This window comes from Chlorocebus sabaeus, chromosome 23, assembly GCF_047675955.1.
Source record: "Chlorocebus sabaeus isolate Y175 chromosome 23, mChlSab1.0.hap1, whole genome shotgun sequence".
NCBI classification, from domain to species: Eukaryota; Metazoa; Chordata; class Mammalia; order Primates; family Cercopithecidae; genus Chlorocebus; species Chlorocebus sabaeus.
In genome coordinates, this window is record NC_132926.1 from 10046169 (window position 1) to 10064299 (window position 18131).

An 18131-nucleotide genomic window follows, 5' to 3' on the forward strand; every position below is an offset into this window, starting at 1 on the left:
CTTTTTTTTTAAATTTACCATGTCTACCTAGTTTCCAAATAGTGTCCTTTTGCACCAGAACAAGTTGTCCTGTTGTTTAAAATGTTGCATTAGCCATATGGTCTTTTAGGGTGCAAATCTCCGTTACCACTTTGCATTGCAAATCTTTAAAAGTCAGTAAGGTTGTTTTTCAACATCCCTTCCAGTTCTGTCATATTATGAAAATTCTGACTATACTAGTCTTTTTTTTTTTTTTTGGAGACGGAGTCTCACTTACTCTGTCACACAGGCTGGAGTGCCGTGGTGTGATCTTGGCTCACTACATCCTCCGCCTCCCAGGCTCAAGTGATTCTGCTGCCTTAGCCTCTCGAGTAGCTGGGACTACAGGCACATGCTACCACGCCTGGCTGATTTTTATTTTTATTTTTATTTGCATTTTTAGTGGAGATGGAGTTTTGCCATGTTGGCCAGGTTGGTCTCAAACTCCTGACCTCAAGTGATCCACCCACCTCGGCCTCCCAAAGTGCTGGGATTACAGGCGTGAGCCACCACGTCCGACCCTTACTAGACTTTTCTATGCCATCGTATCCCTGCCCGCCCGAGCTTGATCTGTGGAGATAACCAGAAACCATCTTAGATCAATAGTAATCTCTGTTCACCTTGCCAGGCTCTTGACCCAAATTCCTCTTTTTAACCAACCTGCTACGGCCAGAAATAGAGAGAGCTCTTAGTAGGTTTCCCTGTTCTGCTCTCCAGAGCAGCTGTGGTCCTCCCACGCCTTCCCCTTGACCTACCCATAGATTCCCCCTGGTCGCTCTGCACGAGCTTGGTAGAGGTGCTTATCTCCATCCCCCATATCTTTGGCCCTCCTTTATGTCTTATTTCTGATTTATTTTTATATATCTTGTTCCCCCACCCCCGACTGTGGTAGATCCAGAATGGTGAGCCAGGTGGTCTTAACCTTTAGTGCGTATGCTTCACCACCATCTCCCTAAGAGAGGATAGCCTGTCTAAACTCTTGAGAACCCACTGATTTGCTTTAAACAGACCTCACCCATGACATCTCAATGTCTTGGATATTTCCAGAGATCTCCAGTGGCATCATGTATATACCCGTGTTTTCCTGTGACCCACATTCTCTGCCCATGTGTCATATTGGTAGCCCCATGCCCGAGAGTTTCGGATGTTGTGAAGCAGGCCGTGGACTCTCAGTTAATATTTGATGAAATAGGATAACTCGAAACCCTTCTCTCATGAACACTAATTGGGGAAGGAACTGGAAGAATTTGCCATCTTTGCAAAGGTGGAAGCCACGTTCATACATTTATCAAACATTAGTGTCACAGAATGGACTGAGACACAGTCAGTTCCTATTTGTGCAGAGCACATGACTGGTAGGACAGAAGAAGTGCTGTAAAAATAAATAATGTGTGCAGTCAGAAAGAGCCATCTCTTAACCCCTGTGAGGGATGGTGGTGGGGTTGCATGGGGAGGTGTCCAGGCAGAGGGAAGGGCTCAGCATGGGGGTTTAGGGAACATGAGGAAAAGGCAGAGGGTGAATGAGGATAAGGGAGGAGACAACTATTGCTGAGGGCATGTCTGCTTGTCCACTGCACTGTTCACCCAGCCAGAATCCTGGAGTTGGACAGGACCTCACATGCTCGGGTCCAGCCTTCTTTCTTCATCAGATAGGAGTGGCTTCCTTCTGCGGTTGTTTCCAGCCTCCCTTATCTCACCAAAACTTACTCTGTGGCTCCCATTCCCCCAAGCCCTTGTGTTAAAACCGTGAACGTGGTTTAGGGGGACCTTGCATGGGCTTATCCAAGCCCCACAGAAGTCCAGCAGGGGCACCTTGATCACAGCCAGGAATTTTGGCACCACTCAGACCTACCCTAGAAACAGGCGTGTCCACATCCTCTCAGGTTGCTGAGAGCTTGTCCCTGTTCCCTGACAACACTGTCTTTGCTCTTATCTTCTGCAGGTAAGATTCTCTTCAGACGAAGCCACATCCGGGACGTGGCTGTCAAACGCCTGATACCAATTGATGAATACTGTAAGGTAAGGCTTAGAAATGCCCACACAGTCTTCCCTGTAGGTGTATTCTGTTTTCTTTTCTTTTTCTGGCTACAGGATGCTCACCGATAAAAATTTATACAATTCAAAGGAATGTAAAGAAATTAGGGGGAAGTCACTCATTATCATTAAACTTAGAGGCAACAGTTATTAAGGGTTTTACATATTTCCTTTCCACCTTTATGTGCATTTCGTAATGATGTTGAGACCATTCTGTATGTGTTATTTTGTTGCTCTTTCTCTTTTGCCATAATTATTATGTGAGAATTTCCCTGCTATTAAAACATGCTTTTGGCTGGGCACAGTGGCTCACACCTGTAATCCCAGCATTTTGGGAGGCCAAGGCAGGTGGATCACTTAAGTCAGGAGTTTGGGACCAGCCTGGCCAACATGTTGAAACCCCATCTGTACTAAACATAGAAAAATTAGCCAGGTGTGATGGTGCGCACCTGTAGTCCCAGCTACTCGGGAGGCTGAGGCAGGAGAATCACTTGAACCTGGGAGGTGGAGGTTGCAGTGAGCTGAGATTGGCGCCACTGCACTCCTGCCTGGGCAACAGAGTGAGACTCTGTCTGAGAAAAAATAAAAATCCTCATAAGCCTACTTTTAATGACCGCATAGAATTCCCTTATACATTCGTGTTTCAAAAGTTATTTAACCAACCTCTGTTATTTGATGGTGCAGCGGCTTCAGTCCTAAACAACAAGAGACCTGCCTTTTGGTTATATTTCATTTGACTTGAGGCTGCAGTCATGAAAGGAGCATGTTTTTATTTAGTTTAGCAGTTTTCCTTTGGTATTTATTTCTCCAAGTTAAAATCACTAGCGATTCTGATGGGAGAGGAGTAGGAATAGCAAGAAATGTTTTTTAAACGGAGCAGTGAACGATCTCCCCCTCAGATCAGGAACAAAGCGAGTATGTTTACCCTTACGCGTGTGTTCTACATTTTACTGGGGGACTAGCCATTGTAAGCAAACAAAAAAGAAAGAAAAGGTATCCAGATTGGCAAGGACAGAGTATAACTCTGGACTCACAGATGACATGATTCTCTATGTAGAAAATCATAAGAGATCCATCAAAAAATGCTAGGACAAATAAATGAGTTTAGTAAGATCAGGATTAAAAGCTAAATATACAGAAAGCAATTGTATTTCTATATCTTAGGAACAAATAATCCAGAAGTGAAATTAAGAAAACAGTCCCACTCCCAGTAGCATCAAAAAGAATAAAATACTTACAAATAAGTTTCACAAAAGAAGTACAGGATTTATACACTGAAACTGCAAAACATTTCGATGAAAATTAAAGAAGATCTAAATTCATGGAGAGACATTCCATACTTGTGGGTTGGAAGACTCAATGTTGTTAAAATGGAACTCTCCCAGAATTAATCTGCATATTCAATACAATCCCTGTCAAAATCTTTTTCATAGGCTTTTTAATAGAAATTGACAAGCCAATCCTCAAGTGTATGTGGAAATATAAAGGACCCAGAATAGTCAAAACACTTTTGAAAAAGAACAACTTTAGAGGAGCCATACTACCCATTTTCAAAACTCCCTACAAGGTACAGTAATCAGGCTAGTATGGTACTGACAAAAATAGGTATATAGATCAGCGGAACAACATTGAGAGTCCAGAAATAAAATCTTACAAAATGTTTGATCAGTTCATATTCCACAAAGGTACCAAGACAATTCACTGGGAAAAGGATAGTCTTTTTTTTTGAGATGGAGTCTTGCTCTGTTGCCCAGGCTGGAGTGCAGTGGTGCCATCTCGGCTCACTGCAACTTCCGCCTCCTGGGTTCAAGGGATTCTCCTGCCTCAGCTTCCTGAGTAGCTGGGATTACAGGCACCCACCACCGTGCCTGGCAAATTTTTTTTTTTTTTTTGCACTTTTAGTAGAGACGGGGTTTCACTATATGTTGGCCAGGCTGGTCTTGGACTCCTGACCTCAAGTGATCCACCCACTTCAGCCTGCCAAAGTGCTGGAATTACAGGCATGAGCCACCATGCCAGGCTGAAAAGGACAGTCTTTTAAACAAACAGTTGAGATAGTCACCTGTTGCATTCGTTTCCTAGGGCTGCATAGCAAAATACCACAAACTGGGTGGCTTACAACATCATTTAGTTTCTCACGGTTCCGGAGGCTGGAAGTCTCAGCAGCAGGGCCCTCTAACCTCTCTCATTGGTTTATAGATGAGATGCCTCTTCCTGTGTCTTTACAAGGTCTTTTCTGTACCAGGCTATGTCCTACTCTCCTCTTCCTATAAAGACACAGTTATATTGGATGAAGGCACATTCCTAGTGACTTCATTTTACTTTAAATTACCTTTTGAAAGATCCTGTCTCTGAATATATTCACATTCTAGGGGCTTGGGGTTAGGACTTTAATATATGAATGGGGGGTGGAGAGCAAAACACTGTAGCCCCCAACAGCTGTACACATGCAAAAAAAATGAAGTTAGACCTTTATCTCATACCATGCATGAAAATCAACTCAAAGTGGACCATAACCCTAAATATAAGAGCTAAAACTATAAAACTTCTAAAAGAAAACATAGGAGAAAGTCATCACAATCTTGAATTGGGCAGAGTTTTTAGCTATGACCCCAGAAGTGTGAGCCTTTAAAGAAAAACTGATAAAAATTGGATTTAATTAAATGGACTTATAGATTTCTATACTTCAAAAAGTACCATTAACAAAATGGCCAGGCCAATGGCTCATGCCTGTAATCCCAGCTCTTTGGAGCACCAAGGCAGACAGATCACTTGAGGTCCGGGGTTCAAGACCAGCCTGGCCAACATGGTGAAACGTCTTCTCTACTAAAAATACAAAAATTAGTTGGGCATAGTGGCGCATGCCTGTAATCCCAGCTGTTTGGGAGGCTGAAGTGGGAGGATTGCTTGAATCCAGGAGGTGGAAGTTGCAGTGAGCCAAAATCGTGCCACTGCACTCCAGCCTGGGACAGAGTGAGACTCCATCTCAAAAAAAGAGAAAGAAATGGTATACCATGGACTGGGAGAAAATATTTGTTAATCATATATCCGATAAAGGATTTGTATTGAACATACTCAAATAACTCAATAATAGTAAGAAAACCTGATTTTAAAGACTTCAATACAAATTTTACCCAAGAAGACATAGGAACGACTAGTAAGCACATGAATAGGTGCTCAGTATCATTAGTCATTATGGGAATGCAAAATAAAACCATAACGAGATACCTACACAGCCACTAGAGTTGCTTATAATCAGGAAGACAGACAATAGCAAGTGTTGGTGAGAACATGGAGTAACTGGAGCCTTTAAGATAGGAAGCTACAAGCTGGGCGTGGTGGCTCACGGCTGTAATCCCAGTGTTTTGGGAGGCTGAGGCAGGCGGATCACCTGAGGTCGGGAGTTCGAGACCAACCTGACCAACATGGAGAAACCCTGTCTCTACTAAAAATACAAAATGAGCCAGGTGAGGTGGTGCATGCCTGTAATCCCAGCTACTCAGGAGGCTGAGGCAGGAGAATCACTTGAACCTGGGAAGCGGAGGTTGAGGTGAGCCACGATCGTGCCATTGCACTCCAGCCTGGGAAACAAGGGCAATACTCCATCTCAAAAAAAAAAAAAAAAAGATGGGAAGCTACTTTGGAAGACAGTTTGGCAGTTTCTTCAAAAGTTAAACTTATCGTATGACCACTCTTAGGTATATATATTCAAGAGAATTGAAAACTTATGTCCTCACAAAGACTTGGCTGCAAATGTTCACAGCAACATTAATTCATAATAGCCAACACTAGAGGTGATCCACAAGTCCATCAGCTGGTGAATGGATACAGAAAATGCATAATATCCATACAATAGACATATCTTTTTATTTGGCAACAAAAAGCACTAGGAGCATGCCACAGTGGCTTGAGCCTGTACTCCCAGGACACAGAAGACTGAGGCAGGAGGATTGTTTGAGCCCAGGAGTTGGAGGCTGCCATGAGCCTTGATAGCACTACTGCACTCCATCCTGGGTGACAGAGCAAGACTCCAGCTCTAAATGAATAAATAAAACAATGACACACTCATACAAGCTGGATGAATCTCCAAAGCATAATGCTAAGTGAAAGAAGCCAGGTGTGTACAACTACATATTGTATGATTCTGTTTATATGAAATGTGCAGAAAAGGCAAATTTATAGAGGCAAAAAGCAGAACAGTGGTTTCCCAGACCTGGGGGTCTGCTCATTCTGCATGAGGAGAGATGAACTGCAGATTAAGTTGGGGGACATTTTTGAAGTGATGGAAAAGTTTTGAAACTAGGTTGTGGTGATTGTGGTACAACTCTGTAATTTACCAAATATCATTGATATTGTGCACCTATAATGGGTAAATGTTATGGTATGTAAATTATGCCACAGTGAATCTGTTTAAAAGTATTAGTCCAGGCCGGGCGCGGTGGCTCAAGCCTGTAATCCCAGCACTTTGGGAGGCCGAGACGGGCGGATCACGAAGTCAGGAGATCGAGACCATCCTGGCTAACCCGGTGAAACCCCGTCTCTACTAAAAATATACAAAAAAAAAAAAAACTAGCCGGGCGAGGTGGCGGGCGCCTGTAGTCCCAGCTACTGGGGAGGCTGAGGCAGGAGAATGGCGTAAACCCGGGAGGCGGAGCTTGCAGTGAGCTGAGATCCGGCCATTGCACTCCAGCTTGGGCAACAGAGCGAGACTCCGTCTCAAAAAAAAAAAAAAAAGTATTAGTCCAGGTGCAGTGTCTCATGCCTGTAATCCCAGCACTTTGGGAGGCTGAGGTGGGAAGACTGCTTCAGGCCAGGAGTTTGAGAGTAGCCTGGGCAACATAGTGAGACCCCCATCTCTACAAAAAAAGTGTTAAACAAAAGGGGGCAGTGTGGGGACACATGATCCCTCTCTTGGCAGGCGATGTCAAGGAAGGTCAGAAAATCTCTCCTGATTGAGCGTCTGCTCTTTGCCAAATGGGACCTTGTCTTATCTTTCCAACAACTTTGAGGAATAGGCTTTATTTTTATTATTTTGAAACAAAGTCTTGCTCTATCTCCCGTGCTAGAGTACAGTAGGGTGACCTTGGTTCACTGCAACCTCAGTCTCCTAGGCTCAAGTGATCCTCCCACCTCAGCCTCCTGCGTAGCTGGAACTACCAGCACATACCAAGTTTTTTTTGTTTTTGTTTTTGTTTTTTTTTTTGATAGAGATGGGGTTTCACCATGTTGCCCAGGCTGGTCTCGAACTCCTAGGCAGGGGTAAATTTTATTATTCCCATTGTGTAGATGAGGAAGTGGAGGCCCAACAAAGTTACTTACAATAAGATTTTAGGTTTGAGGGTTAGAGAGCTGGACTCAAGCCTTTTACGCCACCACACTCACATAATACTTATGGCCTCTCTAAGAAAGTAAAAAATGCAAGACCGGGCGTGGTGGCTCATGCCTATAATTCCAGCATTTTGGGAGGTTGAAGTGGGCAGATCATGAGGTCAGGAGTTTGAGACCAGCCTGACCAACATGGTGAAACCCGTCTCTACTTAAAATACAAAAATTATCCAGGGGTGGTGGCAGGGACCTATAATCCCAGCTACTCAGGAGGCTGAGGCAGGAGAATTGATTGAACCCGGGAGGCAGAGGTTGCAGTGAGCCAAGATCGCGCCATTGCACTCCAGCCTGGGTGACAGAGCGAGACTCCATCTCAAAAAAAAAAAAAAAGGAAAGAAAGTAAAAGTTCAAAAAAGCCTAGGTATTCAAATGTGTGTTTCTTAGAGCCAGATAAAACCAGACTCTTCTGTCTATTAAGTATCTCATGACAAAAGAAGGGCTGGGGCAAAGGGGCAGCCATCAGCACTGCTGTTGCCTGCCAGCCCTCAGAAGAAGGTTCAGCTCTTCCTTGTCCCATTCCAAACCTCTAGAGCCTGAAATTCCAATTCTGGAGATGATCTTCTTTTGTCTAGGCCCTACTGGCAAGGACTATAGGGTCACCTTGCCCAGCTGGGAAGTTCCAGTTCATACCTTCCCCAGAATTGGTTATCCCTCAGCCCAAATCAGCCTATTCTGCTTCTTCCCCAGCCCACCTGACTTCTCTCCAGAGTCAGATTTTCCTTGCACCTAGGGCTTCACCAACTCCTGGACTTCTGGTTTTGAAAAGGAAATTTAAAATCTGAGAGTAATACAGGATAGCAGCAGCCTGATGCTTGGAATGGTACAGAGATAATGAATTCACCTGAACTAACCACAGGGAGGAAACTGCTTATGTTAAATGAGCCACGTGGAAGTTACTACTCCCTGCTATTAATGAAACATAATAAATAGAGCAGATATTTGGAGTTTTGGTTGACCAGATTCCCTGGGCTCAGCTTCAAGGGAACTGCCCTCCTGGAGAGAGATGAAATGATCCCTTTCTTTTATAGACTACATAGGCTGTTACATGACATTTGAGTATCTGTTACTGACATTGCTGTGAACCGACTTAAGCCAATTTGATCTATCACAACTAACTTTATTTTAGTAGAAAATGAAAGTCTCTAATAGAGATAGATGAGGGCTACAGATGATATCCCAAAGCTAGCTCCCAGGTATATATTACAATGGAAGAAACTTTCTGTTCTACCAGACCTATTGTAAAGTTACACTAAATTAACATAGTGCAGTATTAGCACAAGGATAGACAAACCCTTGAAACAAATAGAAAGCCCAGAAACAGATCCGTGTGTATTTGGATGGACACTGTGACACTGACAAAGGCAACTTTGCAGGTCATTCCTCAATAAATGGATATCCACATGGGAAAAAAAACAAAAAAGATAACTAATCCCTACCTCACACCACACATGAAATCATTTCCAAGAAAATTAAAGACATAAATGTAAGAGGGAATATTACAAAAGGTTTTAGGAGATAACATAGGAAAATATATTTATAATCTCTAGGTATAGGATTTCTAAAGATACAAAAAGGATACCCAGCACAAAAAGATTGATTTAGTTGAATACGTTAATTTTAAGAACTTCTGTTCGTCAAAAGACACAATGAAAATATGATTCAGCTGAATCCTGCCACACATACAAGCATTTATTATCAAGCCACCTCATAAATAGCCACTCAAGATTTTCTGGAAGCTCCTTGAAATCCCAGCTGTCTGTCTGACATCTCTTTGCATGAATGATTCCTCAAGGCAGATGCAGCCACATTCTAGAGGCAGGATCAGCTTATCCTAACCGTGGTCTGACAGTAAAATCCTCAAGAAGAAGCTGAACCCTAAATCCTAGACCCAGGGCCCTGTTCTGAAGGATGTACGGTACTGGGTTCACCAGGTTCTGTTTATGCAAGGGCCAGAGTGTCTGAGAATATTTCTAGGATCATTTCACCAGTAGAAAAACAAAATTCTTTCTAACAACAGTTAGGCTAATGAATAAAGGTTGTGGTATTGATCCACAATGAAGATAGTTAAAGCCCTAAAGCAGTCTTTTCTGAAGTATGGACTTCTGATTAGAGTCTTTCACTTGCCCCAGTGTTCATTCTCAATGAGGGGTCTTCAGGTAGTAACTAACCATCATAAGGTGTAGCTTCAATCAAACACACATGCAAATGTACACACTTGTGCGTGTGGGTGCCCATGCTGTAGTATTTTAAACTGTGGGCAACATAACAGCAGTATTTACAAGGCTCCGAACACTTGAGACTTCCCTTCTGGAATTCTGTCATACACCACCCACTTATATTATTATTAATCTTTTTCTTCAACTCACTTTTTGAACGTCTTCAGATCATGAGACTGACGTGCTGCCTACTGTGGTAAGAGGGATTCCTGACTTTTTAAACTTCTGAACACAATATATCTTAGAGAAAACTTTATATCACAAATATAACATAAAAGTGCTGTCAGCTGGGCACAGTGGTTTTCCCCTGTAATCCCAACACTTTGGAAGGCCGAGGCAGGTGGATTACTTGAGACCAGGAGTTTGAGACCAGCCTGGGCAACATGACGAAACCCTGTTTCTACTAAAAATACAAAAATTAGCCAGGCATGGTGGTGCACGCCTGTAATTCCAGCTACTCAGGAGGCTGAGGTGGGAGAATCTCGAGCCCAGGAGGTAGAGGCTGCAGTGAGCTGAGATCCCACCCTGCACTGCAGCCTGGGCCACAGAGCCAGACCCTGTCTCAAAAACAAGCAAACAAAACAAATAGTGCCTGCCATAAAAGTAAAAAATAAAAACAATAAAACAACAACAACAGAAAATGTTTTTAAATCTAACTAGCTGCTGTTACCTGCCTACCGGAGGCTCTGCAGAGCCCGTCCTGCTCTCAGGAAGCAAGTTAGATAAGTGTTACTTCTCTGGGGCATTCTTTTTTAAATTACAGAGGGTTGAAAGAGAATTGAGAAAACATGAACCTTCTCCCTCAAGGCATTGTCATTTAACGTAATCATCTGGCTGCCTCTGAAATCACCTTTGGAAACACATATTCTTGTACCTGGGGCAGTATAGAGATGATTGGGATAACGGGATTATCCAGTGTCCATCAAGCAGCTAGTATATGACGGAAACCGTACAGCCACTTCCTCACTTATTCTATGGCACAGCCCTCCAAGATGGGTGTTCTTTAGCTCCACTTTGCAGATGAGAATCTCACAGCCAGGAAGTGACGAGGCCAGAATCAGGAACTGGTTCCGTCTGACCTTTATTGTTACCCTCTGCAAGCAGGACTTGCTCTCCTCTCTCATGCCTGCATCAGCCACATCTGTCCAAAGCGCCAGGATCCCTTCCAGAACAGGACTGAGTTGGCTGGAGCTGTGGTTCTTTGTCACTACCGACAGAACTTAGGACTATCCTGGAGTCTTTCAGAAGCAGAATGGTTTCTCGGCCCCGGGTCATTTTTTACTGGTAGCCACGTCCATCCCAAATGAAATGGGCCAACATCAAAGCATTCAGCCCTGCCTTTTATTAGTAACTTGACTTCTTTTATGGTTTGGGGGTTTGGTTTGGCTTTTACTGCCTAGGCATAGCTCAAAACCAGAAGAGAACTTGGCATCATCAGGAGGTTTCCATGGGCCTCGTTTGTCTCTTCCCCTCCTGGTCCATTTGGGGCCTCTGTCCATCCTGGGAGGCCCCCTCCAGGCAGAGACAGTGACCACCTCCAGGGGTCGTGCCTCACACCCACCCAGCTCTCCTCTAACAGAGACACATGGCCAGCTCCAGCCTGTTCCCTCGTGTTGTTTAAGGTCTCACCAGCACTGTCTAGGCATGTAGGGAAAGTGGAGGAGGAACAGCTGCCACCCTGCTGCCTTTTGTGGATTTAAGGTAGAGGTTTGCAGTTGGCCTTTCCTGGACTCTCAAGTCCAAGCCACCTCACCAGAGCCTCCATTTCCCCATCTTTTAAATGGGCCAGCCTTCCCGGGGTTACATAAAGTGACACAGATGAACACTTTTCAGGAGCCACCCAGTGCTGAGCCAAGGTCAGGGAGTGCTGTTATTGCAGTCTTGGGGGGAAGCCGCAAGATATTTGCACACAAAGCAGCCAGGACACACCACAGTCCAGCATATAATCAGCTCCTTCATTATGTGGCTCCAACTGCAAGGGCTGCAGGATTTCAGAGGAAAAAGAGGCCCGTGGGGAGCGGGGAGCAGACAGCAGCTCATCCTGGCCAGGAGAACGACCACTCACTGCTCGGAACCAGAAAAGAAGGGGGACCAGAAACAGGAGGTGGGGGAGGGAAGGGCCTGATTCAGCTCTGGAAACAGTCCTTAAGGATCTGCTGCAGAGCAGGAGCTACTTAAAGGCTAATTTTAATAATTGGTGAGCCCTTTAGTCACCCCTCAGAAGGATGGAAGGGTGGACAGTGACCAGGGAAGGTCCCCTACTAAGCCATCCACATCCCTCACGATGTTTATCCATTTTGAGTCTGGAGCAGATTGCAGCTCAGGCGCTTAAAGTTAGAGCCTGACTCAAAGTAATGTAGGGTTGGCAACCCAAGTGTCCATCGACAGGTGAATGATAAGCAAAATGTGGTGTATCCATACAATGGAATATCACTCATCCTTTAAAAGGAAGGAGGTGATGGCCGGGCGCGGTGGCTCAAGCCTGTAATCCCAGCACTTTGGGAGGCCGAGTCGGGCGGATCACGAGGTCAGGAGATCGAGACTATCCTGGCTAACTCAGTGAAACCCCGTCTCTACTAAAAAAATACAAAAAACTAGCTGGGCGAGGTGGCAGGCGCCTGTAGTCCCAGCTACTTGGGAGGCTGAGGCAGGAGAGTGGCATGAACCCGGGAGGCGGAGCTTGCAGTGAGCTGAGATCCGGCCACTGCACTCCAGCGTGGGCAACAGAGCGAGACTCCGTCTCAAAAAAAAAAAAAAAAAAAAAAAAAGGAAGGAGGTGTTGACGCCTGCTACAAGCATGAGCCTTGAATGGATGAGCATGCTAAATGACATCAGCCAGACTCAAAACGACAAACACTGTATAATTCCACTTCTATGAGCTACCTGGCATCATCAGTCCCTAGAGACAGAAGTGGAATGGTGGTTGCCAGGGGAGGGTGGAAGGGTAGTTTTTATTTAATGAGTACAGAGTTTCAGTTTTGCAAGATGCAAAGCGTATTGTGGATGGATGGCAGTGCTGGCGGCACAGCAGTGTGATGTATTAAATACTTAATGCACTGTAACAGTACAGTTGAAAATGGGTAAGATGATAAGCTTTTACTGTGTTTTACACAATTTAATTTTTTTAATGGGAGAAATAATTGTGTAGGGTCAACATATCCCCGAAGCCCTGTAAAAGGTACCACACTGGAGGCCATTCATCTCTCCGTTGGTCCATGAGAGCCCAGTACTGCTGCAGGGTTGGCACATCACTCTGGAAGTTGGGTGGTGAGTTATTAAGGGCTGGTTATATAGAAAATGCAAGACACAGGCCAGCCGCGAGGACTCACGCCTAGTACTTTGGGAGCCGAGGTGGGCGGATCACGAGGTCAGGAGATCGAGACTATCCTGGCCAACATGGTGAAACCCCATCTCTACTAAAATATAAAATTAGCCGGGTGTGGTGGCACGCAGCTGTAATCCCAGCTACTAAGGATGCTGAGGCCGGGAATTGCTTGAACCTGGGAAGCACAGGTTGCAGTGAGCTGAGATAGCACCACTGCACTCCAGCCTGATGACAGAGCAAGACTCCGTTAAGAAAGAAAGAGAGAGAAAAAGAGAGAGAGAGAGAAAGAGAGAGAGGAAGGAAGGAGGGAGGGAGGGAGGGAAGGAGGGAGGGAGGATGGAAGGAAGGAAGGAAAGAAGGAAGGAAGGAAGGAAGGAAGGAAGGAAGGAAGGAAGGAAGGAAGGAAGGAAGGAAGGAAGGAAATGCAAGGCACATCTCTTGAACTGCTTGGGTGGCTTGGCTGCCCGAATCACCTGTGCAATTCATGCGTATGCACACGTGTTCTCTGCACTTGTGTGTGCAACAAAATGTATGCATGAACCACCTGAACCACCCTCAGATCTGCATCCTCATCACCCTGTTCCAGGGCCTGGGCCAAAGGAGGCTTCAGTAAATATTTGTTAAACCGAGCTGTTTATTCATGATGGCCATGTCTGAGTTTCAAATCCTTTAATGAGCAGATTGTACCCTGCACTTCTCTTGTATTTGGCACAGAAACTAGTGCAGTGCTGGGCACAAAGAAAATGCTCATTGAATCATTGAATGAATACCTGTTAGTAGATAAATGAGCTTTGTGGAGGGCAGCTTTGTGCCCTCCACCTACTCTCTGTCCAACCTATTGCCACTTGAGGCTCCATGACACAGCCAGTGAGTCACTGGGGCAGATTAATGTGGAATTTGGCCAGTGGAAGATCTATTTCAACCCCTCATTAACTTGGAGACTTTGAACCTCTATTCAAATCGTAAAATAGTCCCTTCACTTTAATACTTCAGATTCGTGAGTTAAGACACATATGTGAGCATGTTGAAAATAACCTAAAGATTCACCGGTAGACGACTTGAATAAAGTATGACACAGCTGTACAAAATCCAATATCCAGTATAGGTGATGTTATAGAAGAATAATGAATGAGCCAGCTGCAGTGGCTCAACACCTGTAATCCCAGAACTTTGGGAGGCTGAAGTGGGTGGATCACTTGAGGCCAGGAGTTCGAGACCAGCCTGGCCGACATGCCAAAACCCCGTCTCACTAAAAATACAGAAGAAAGGGAAAAAAAATTAGCCAGGCGTGGTAGCACATGCCTATAATCCCAGCTACTCAGGAGGCTAGGGCACAAAAATCCCTTGAACCCAGGAGGCAGGGGTTGTGGTGAGCCAAGATTGCACCACTGCACTCCAGCCTGGGTGACAGAGCAAGATCCTGTCTCAACATAAATAAGAATAATGAAATGGCATGAAGTTCACAATTTATAGTTAAGTGAAAGCATCGGTTTACAAAATAGCATGTACAGTATGGTCTGATTTTTGCCTGAATATGTACCTATTACTTGAACAAATATGCCTGTAATATATGCATGTATGTCATACTTTGTGTGTGTGTGTGTGTGTGTGTGTGTGTGTGTGTGTGTTTCCCAAACCAGTAGCATCACCAGGAAGCTTTTTTTTAGAAATGCACATTCAGCCCCCTCCACAGAACTACGGAATCAGAAACTCGGGTGGGGATCCACGATCTGTGTTTTAACAAGCCCTCCAAGTGACTCTGGTGCCTTCCTGAGTTTGAGAGCCACTGGTGGTGTATGGCATTCCTAATACCCTTCTCCTTCCTTTGCTTTCTGGTTGTGTGTGTGTGTGTGTGTTTGTGTGTGCGTGTGTGTGTGTGTGTTTGAGACAGTCTCTCTGTCGCCCGGGCTGGAGTGCAGTGGTGTGATCTCAGCTCACTGCAACCTCTGCCTCCCAGGTTCAAACAATTCTCTTGCCTCAGCCTCCTGAGTAGCTGGGATCACAGGCACGCGCCACCATGCCCAGCCCCTTCTCCTCCTTTGCACTCACCTGCGTCTCTCTTCTCCAGGCCCTCATCCAGCTGCCCCCCTACATCTCTCAGTGTGATGAGGTGCTGCAGTTCTTTGAGACAAGACCTGAGGACCTGAATCCCCCCAAAGAGTAAGTTTGTTTGTGGGCTTCCCCAGATGGAGCGCCACAGCCCTCCCTCCTGCCAGTCCAGCCACCCCCAAGTAAAGCAAAGTGCAGCCGACAGTGGGTTTTGTCGGCTGAACCCCTGTGAGACCACACTTCACTTAGCCTTCAGAGGTGCTGTAAGTGGGTAGTGGTCGTCCCGTTTGACAGGTGAAGGAAACTGACTGAGTGCCACTCCTGTCGTCCCATAATACTCTGCACCTGCCCACAGCACTTAGTGAGGTGTGTCGGAACTGGGCAGACTGAGCCCGCGAGGCAGGGCTGAGCTGTAGATTCATCTAGCTTCTGTCTGCAGAGGTGGGTGTGCTCGGGAACTGCCAGGGATGTGAATGCGGGAGCAGCCCAAACCGACGAAGACCCCACTGCCAGTGAGCAACGGGGCCCAGATTTCATCCTGACCAGCCAGGCTCCGAAGCTCTCCAAAAAGCCCACCACAGCCCTGCCTCCCTTTCACTTCTCCCTGCAGTGGACAGGCCACTTGCCCAGATGCCTGTCGCTACAGAGCCAGCAGCCCCAGCCACACGGTGCACACCACATAAAACCCAAGCACCGCCTGCCTACCTGCACTTACGCACCAACACCCTGGCCAGCCCGGGTGCTTTGGGGAAAGCAGGTGGGGATCTGGCTAATGGAGAAATAGCAGTGGGGAAAAGAGACCAGCCCAAGGAAGGTGCTGGGATTGTCCTGGGGTCACAGGAGCAAGAGCGGGCAGAGTTTGGGGTCCATCTGGGCTCATTCGAGAAGGTCTGAAAAGTCCCAGCCAGGCTCTGTTCCAAAAGTAGACGCTGCCACTCTTGGCACTGCGTTCGCTGGATGCCCCAGGCAGCAGCCGTAACCAAGGCTGAGTTTGCCAAGCAGCCAGCGTGGAGGGAGTATGCTGAGCACTGTACGTGTATTAAGGGAGAAACACATGCTCCTTTTTGGAAGTGATCTGCTGGAGTCACAAAATTTTTTTAAATAGACTTGTGAGGAGAAAGCATCAAAGTGTTCTAACAAGTGAAGTCAGGCCATTTATATTTATACACACACACAGCGACCTCCAAAATGGAGTTCACAGACCTCCGAGTGCACCACTCAGGACTGGTGGTTTGCTATCTCGCAGTTGAGTAGACCTAAGTCTCTGCAATAAATATATTCCAATATGCACCATTTCCTGTGATGAGCACAGAGTGAGTAAACACAGCTTCTCATAGTGAGTGCACAGAAGCGTGTGGTTTTGGAGTCAAGGGAGACTTCTGTAAGAGGCAACAGTAAACCTTTGAATCAGATGTCACAAGGGAATGCTTTACCAACACGGAAGCCAAGACACGGTTTCACAAATTTAAAAATAATCATAAAGATACAGAATAATATAAATCTGATAATTTGGGGTGTTTAGCTCATGCTGGCTAATGTTTTTGTTCTTAGTGTCTTTGGCGTTGGTGTCTGGTAAGCATTTCCCAGTTTGTATCGCCATCATGAAATATGGGGAAATATTCTCAAAGCACCTTTGTCTACAGTCCTCCCGAGCTTGCAGGATTGAACTGCCATTCAGGCTCATAGCCTCTGGCTTCAATTATAATTTCTACACAAGGTAAATCAAAGGATACAGAGCTTATTGTGTTCCCTTTCCACTTCATTTTCTCACAAAACTGCCCGATAAAAACTGTCATTCCCTCACGCCTGTAATCCCAGCACTTTGGGAGACTGAGGTGGGAGGATTACTTGAGCTCAGGAGTTCGAGACCAGCCTGAGCAACATAGTGAGACCCTGTCTCTACTAAAAATCAAAAAAAACTTAGCCAGGCACGGTGGTACATGCCTGTAGTCCCAGATACTCAGGAAACTGAGATGGGAGAATTGCTCGGGCCAAGGAGGTTGAGGCTGCAGTGAGCAGTGATCGTTACTACTGCACTCCAGCCTGGGCGACAGAGGGAGACTCTGTCTCAAAAACAAAAAACCTGTCATTCCTCTCTTATAGATGAGGAAGCTGAGGTTCAGAATAATAAAAGGGACTTTTAACAAAATAGTATTGAAAGAGAGGCACAGTTTGGAAGAGGTGAAGGTGAATTTTCCCCAGATCAGCCTGAGTCTGAACCTAAGCTCAGTCCCACACAAGAGGCTTACTTGATAGAAAAGAGCCTGAGTTTGCAAATCTAATACACCCAGGTTTGAATCCCGCCTCTGCCACTCCCAGGCTGTGTGGCTGTGGGCCTCCCTCACTTTGCTTCTGGGCTTCCACTTGCTCTATTGTGAAATGGGAGTAGCTGTACTTTTTAGGGTAATGGTGAGGACTGAGTGACTGCCACAGGGAAAAATTCGAAGACCTTGCCAGCTGCTCAGGAAGTGGTGGCTCTTGCTAGTTCCCCTCTTGGAATGCCCAGACATTTCTGTCTTTATTCCAGCGCTGTCTCTTAAGAGTTCATCAAGATGCCCAGCCTGATATACCCTCAGCAGGGAAACTTGCCTGACTACTGTCTTAGTCTATTCCACCTGCTCTGACAAAAATACCACAGACTGGGTGGCTTAACAACAAAAATGTATTTCTCACTTTCTGGAGGCTAGAAATCCAAGATCAAGGTGCCAGCTATTTCAGTGCCTGGTGAAGGCCACTTCCTGGTTTGCGGATGTGTCCCCACATGGAGTGGGGAGAGAGAGAGCGCGCTCATGTCTCTTCTTTTTTTTTTCTTTTAATTTTTTGTAGAGACAGGGTCTGGCTATGTTGCCCAGGTGGGTCTGAAACTCCTGGGCTCAAGCGATCCTCTTACCTTCATGTTTCTTCTCATAAAGGTGCTAATCCCGTCCTGGGGGCTCCACCTTCATGACCTAATTACCCCCAAAGGTTCCATCTCCAAGCACCATCACACTGGGGGTCAGGGTTTCAACTTATGAATTCAGTTTATAGGAGCCACTTTCAAGCCGGGTGAGCTTTGGCAGGTTTTTCCGCCCCTTGCTTCGGCCTCCTCTTATGTAAAATGGGGT

The 18131-nt window shown here is 45.7% G+C and overlaps 1 protein-coding gene across 1 annotated transcript in view; it reads left to right on the forward strand.

Annotated features, from left to right (window-relative positions):
• SH3PXD2B (SH3 and PX domains 2B) overlaps positions 1 to 18131 on the forward strand; it is a 118416-nt gene that overhangs the window by 52928 nt on the left and 47357 nt on the right. The window contains exons 4-5 of the mRNA XM_008015302.3: positions 1961 to 2037; positions 15047 to 15138. Of these exons, the coding sequence (XP_008013493.3) occupies positions 1961 to 2037; positions 15047 to 15138 (169 nt within the window). The remainder of the gene's footprint in view (positions 1 to 1960; positions 2038 to 15046; positions 15139 to 18131) is intronic.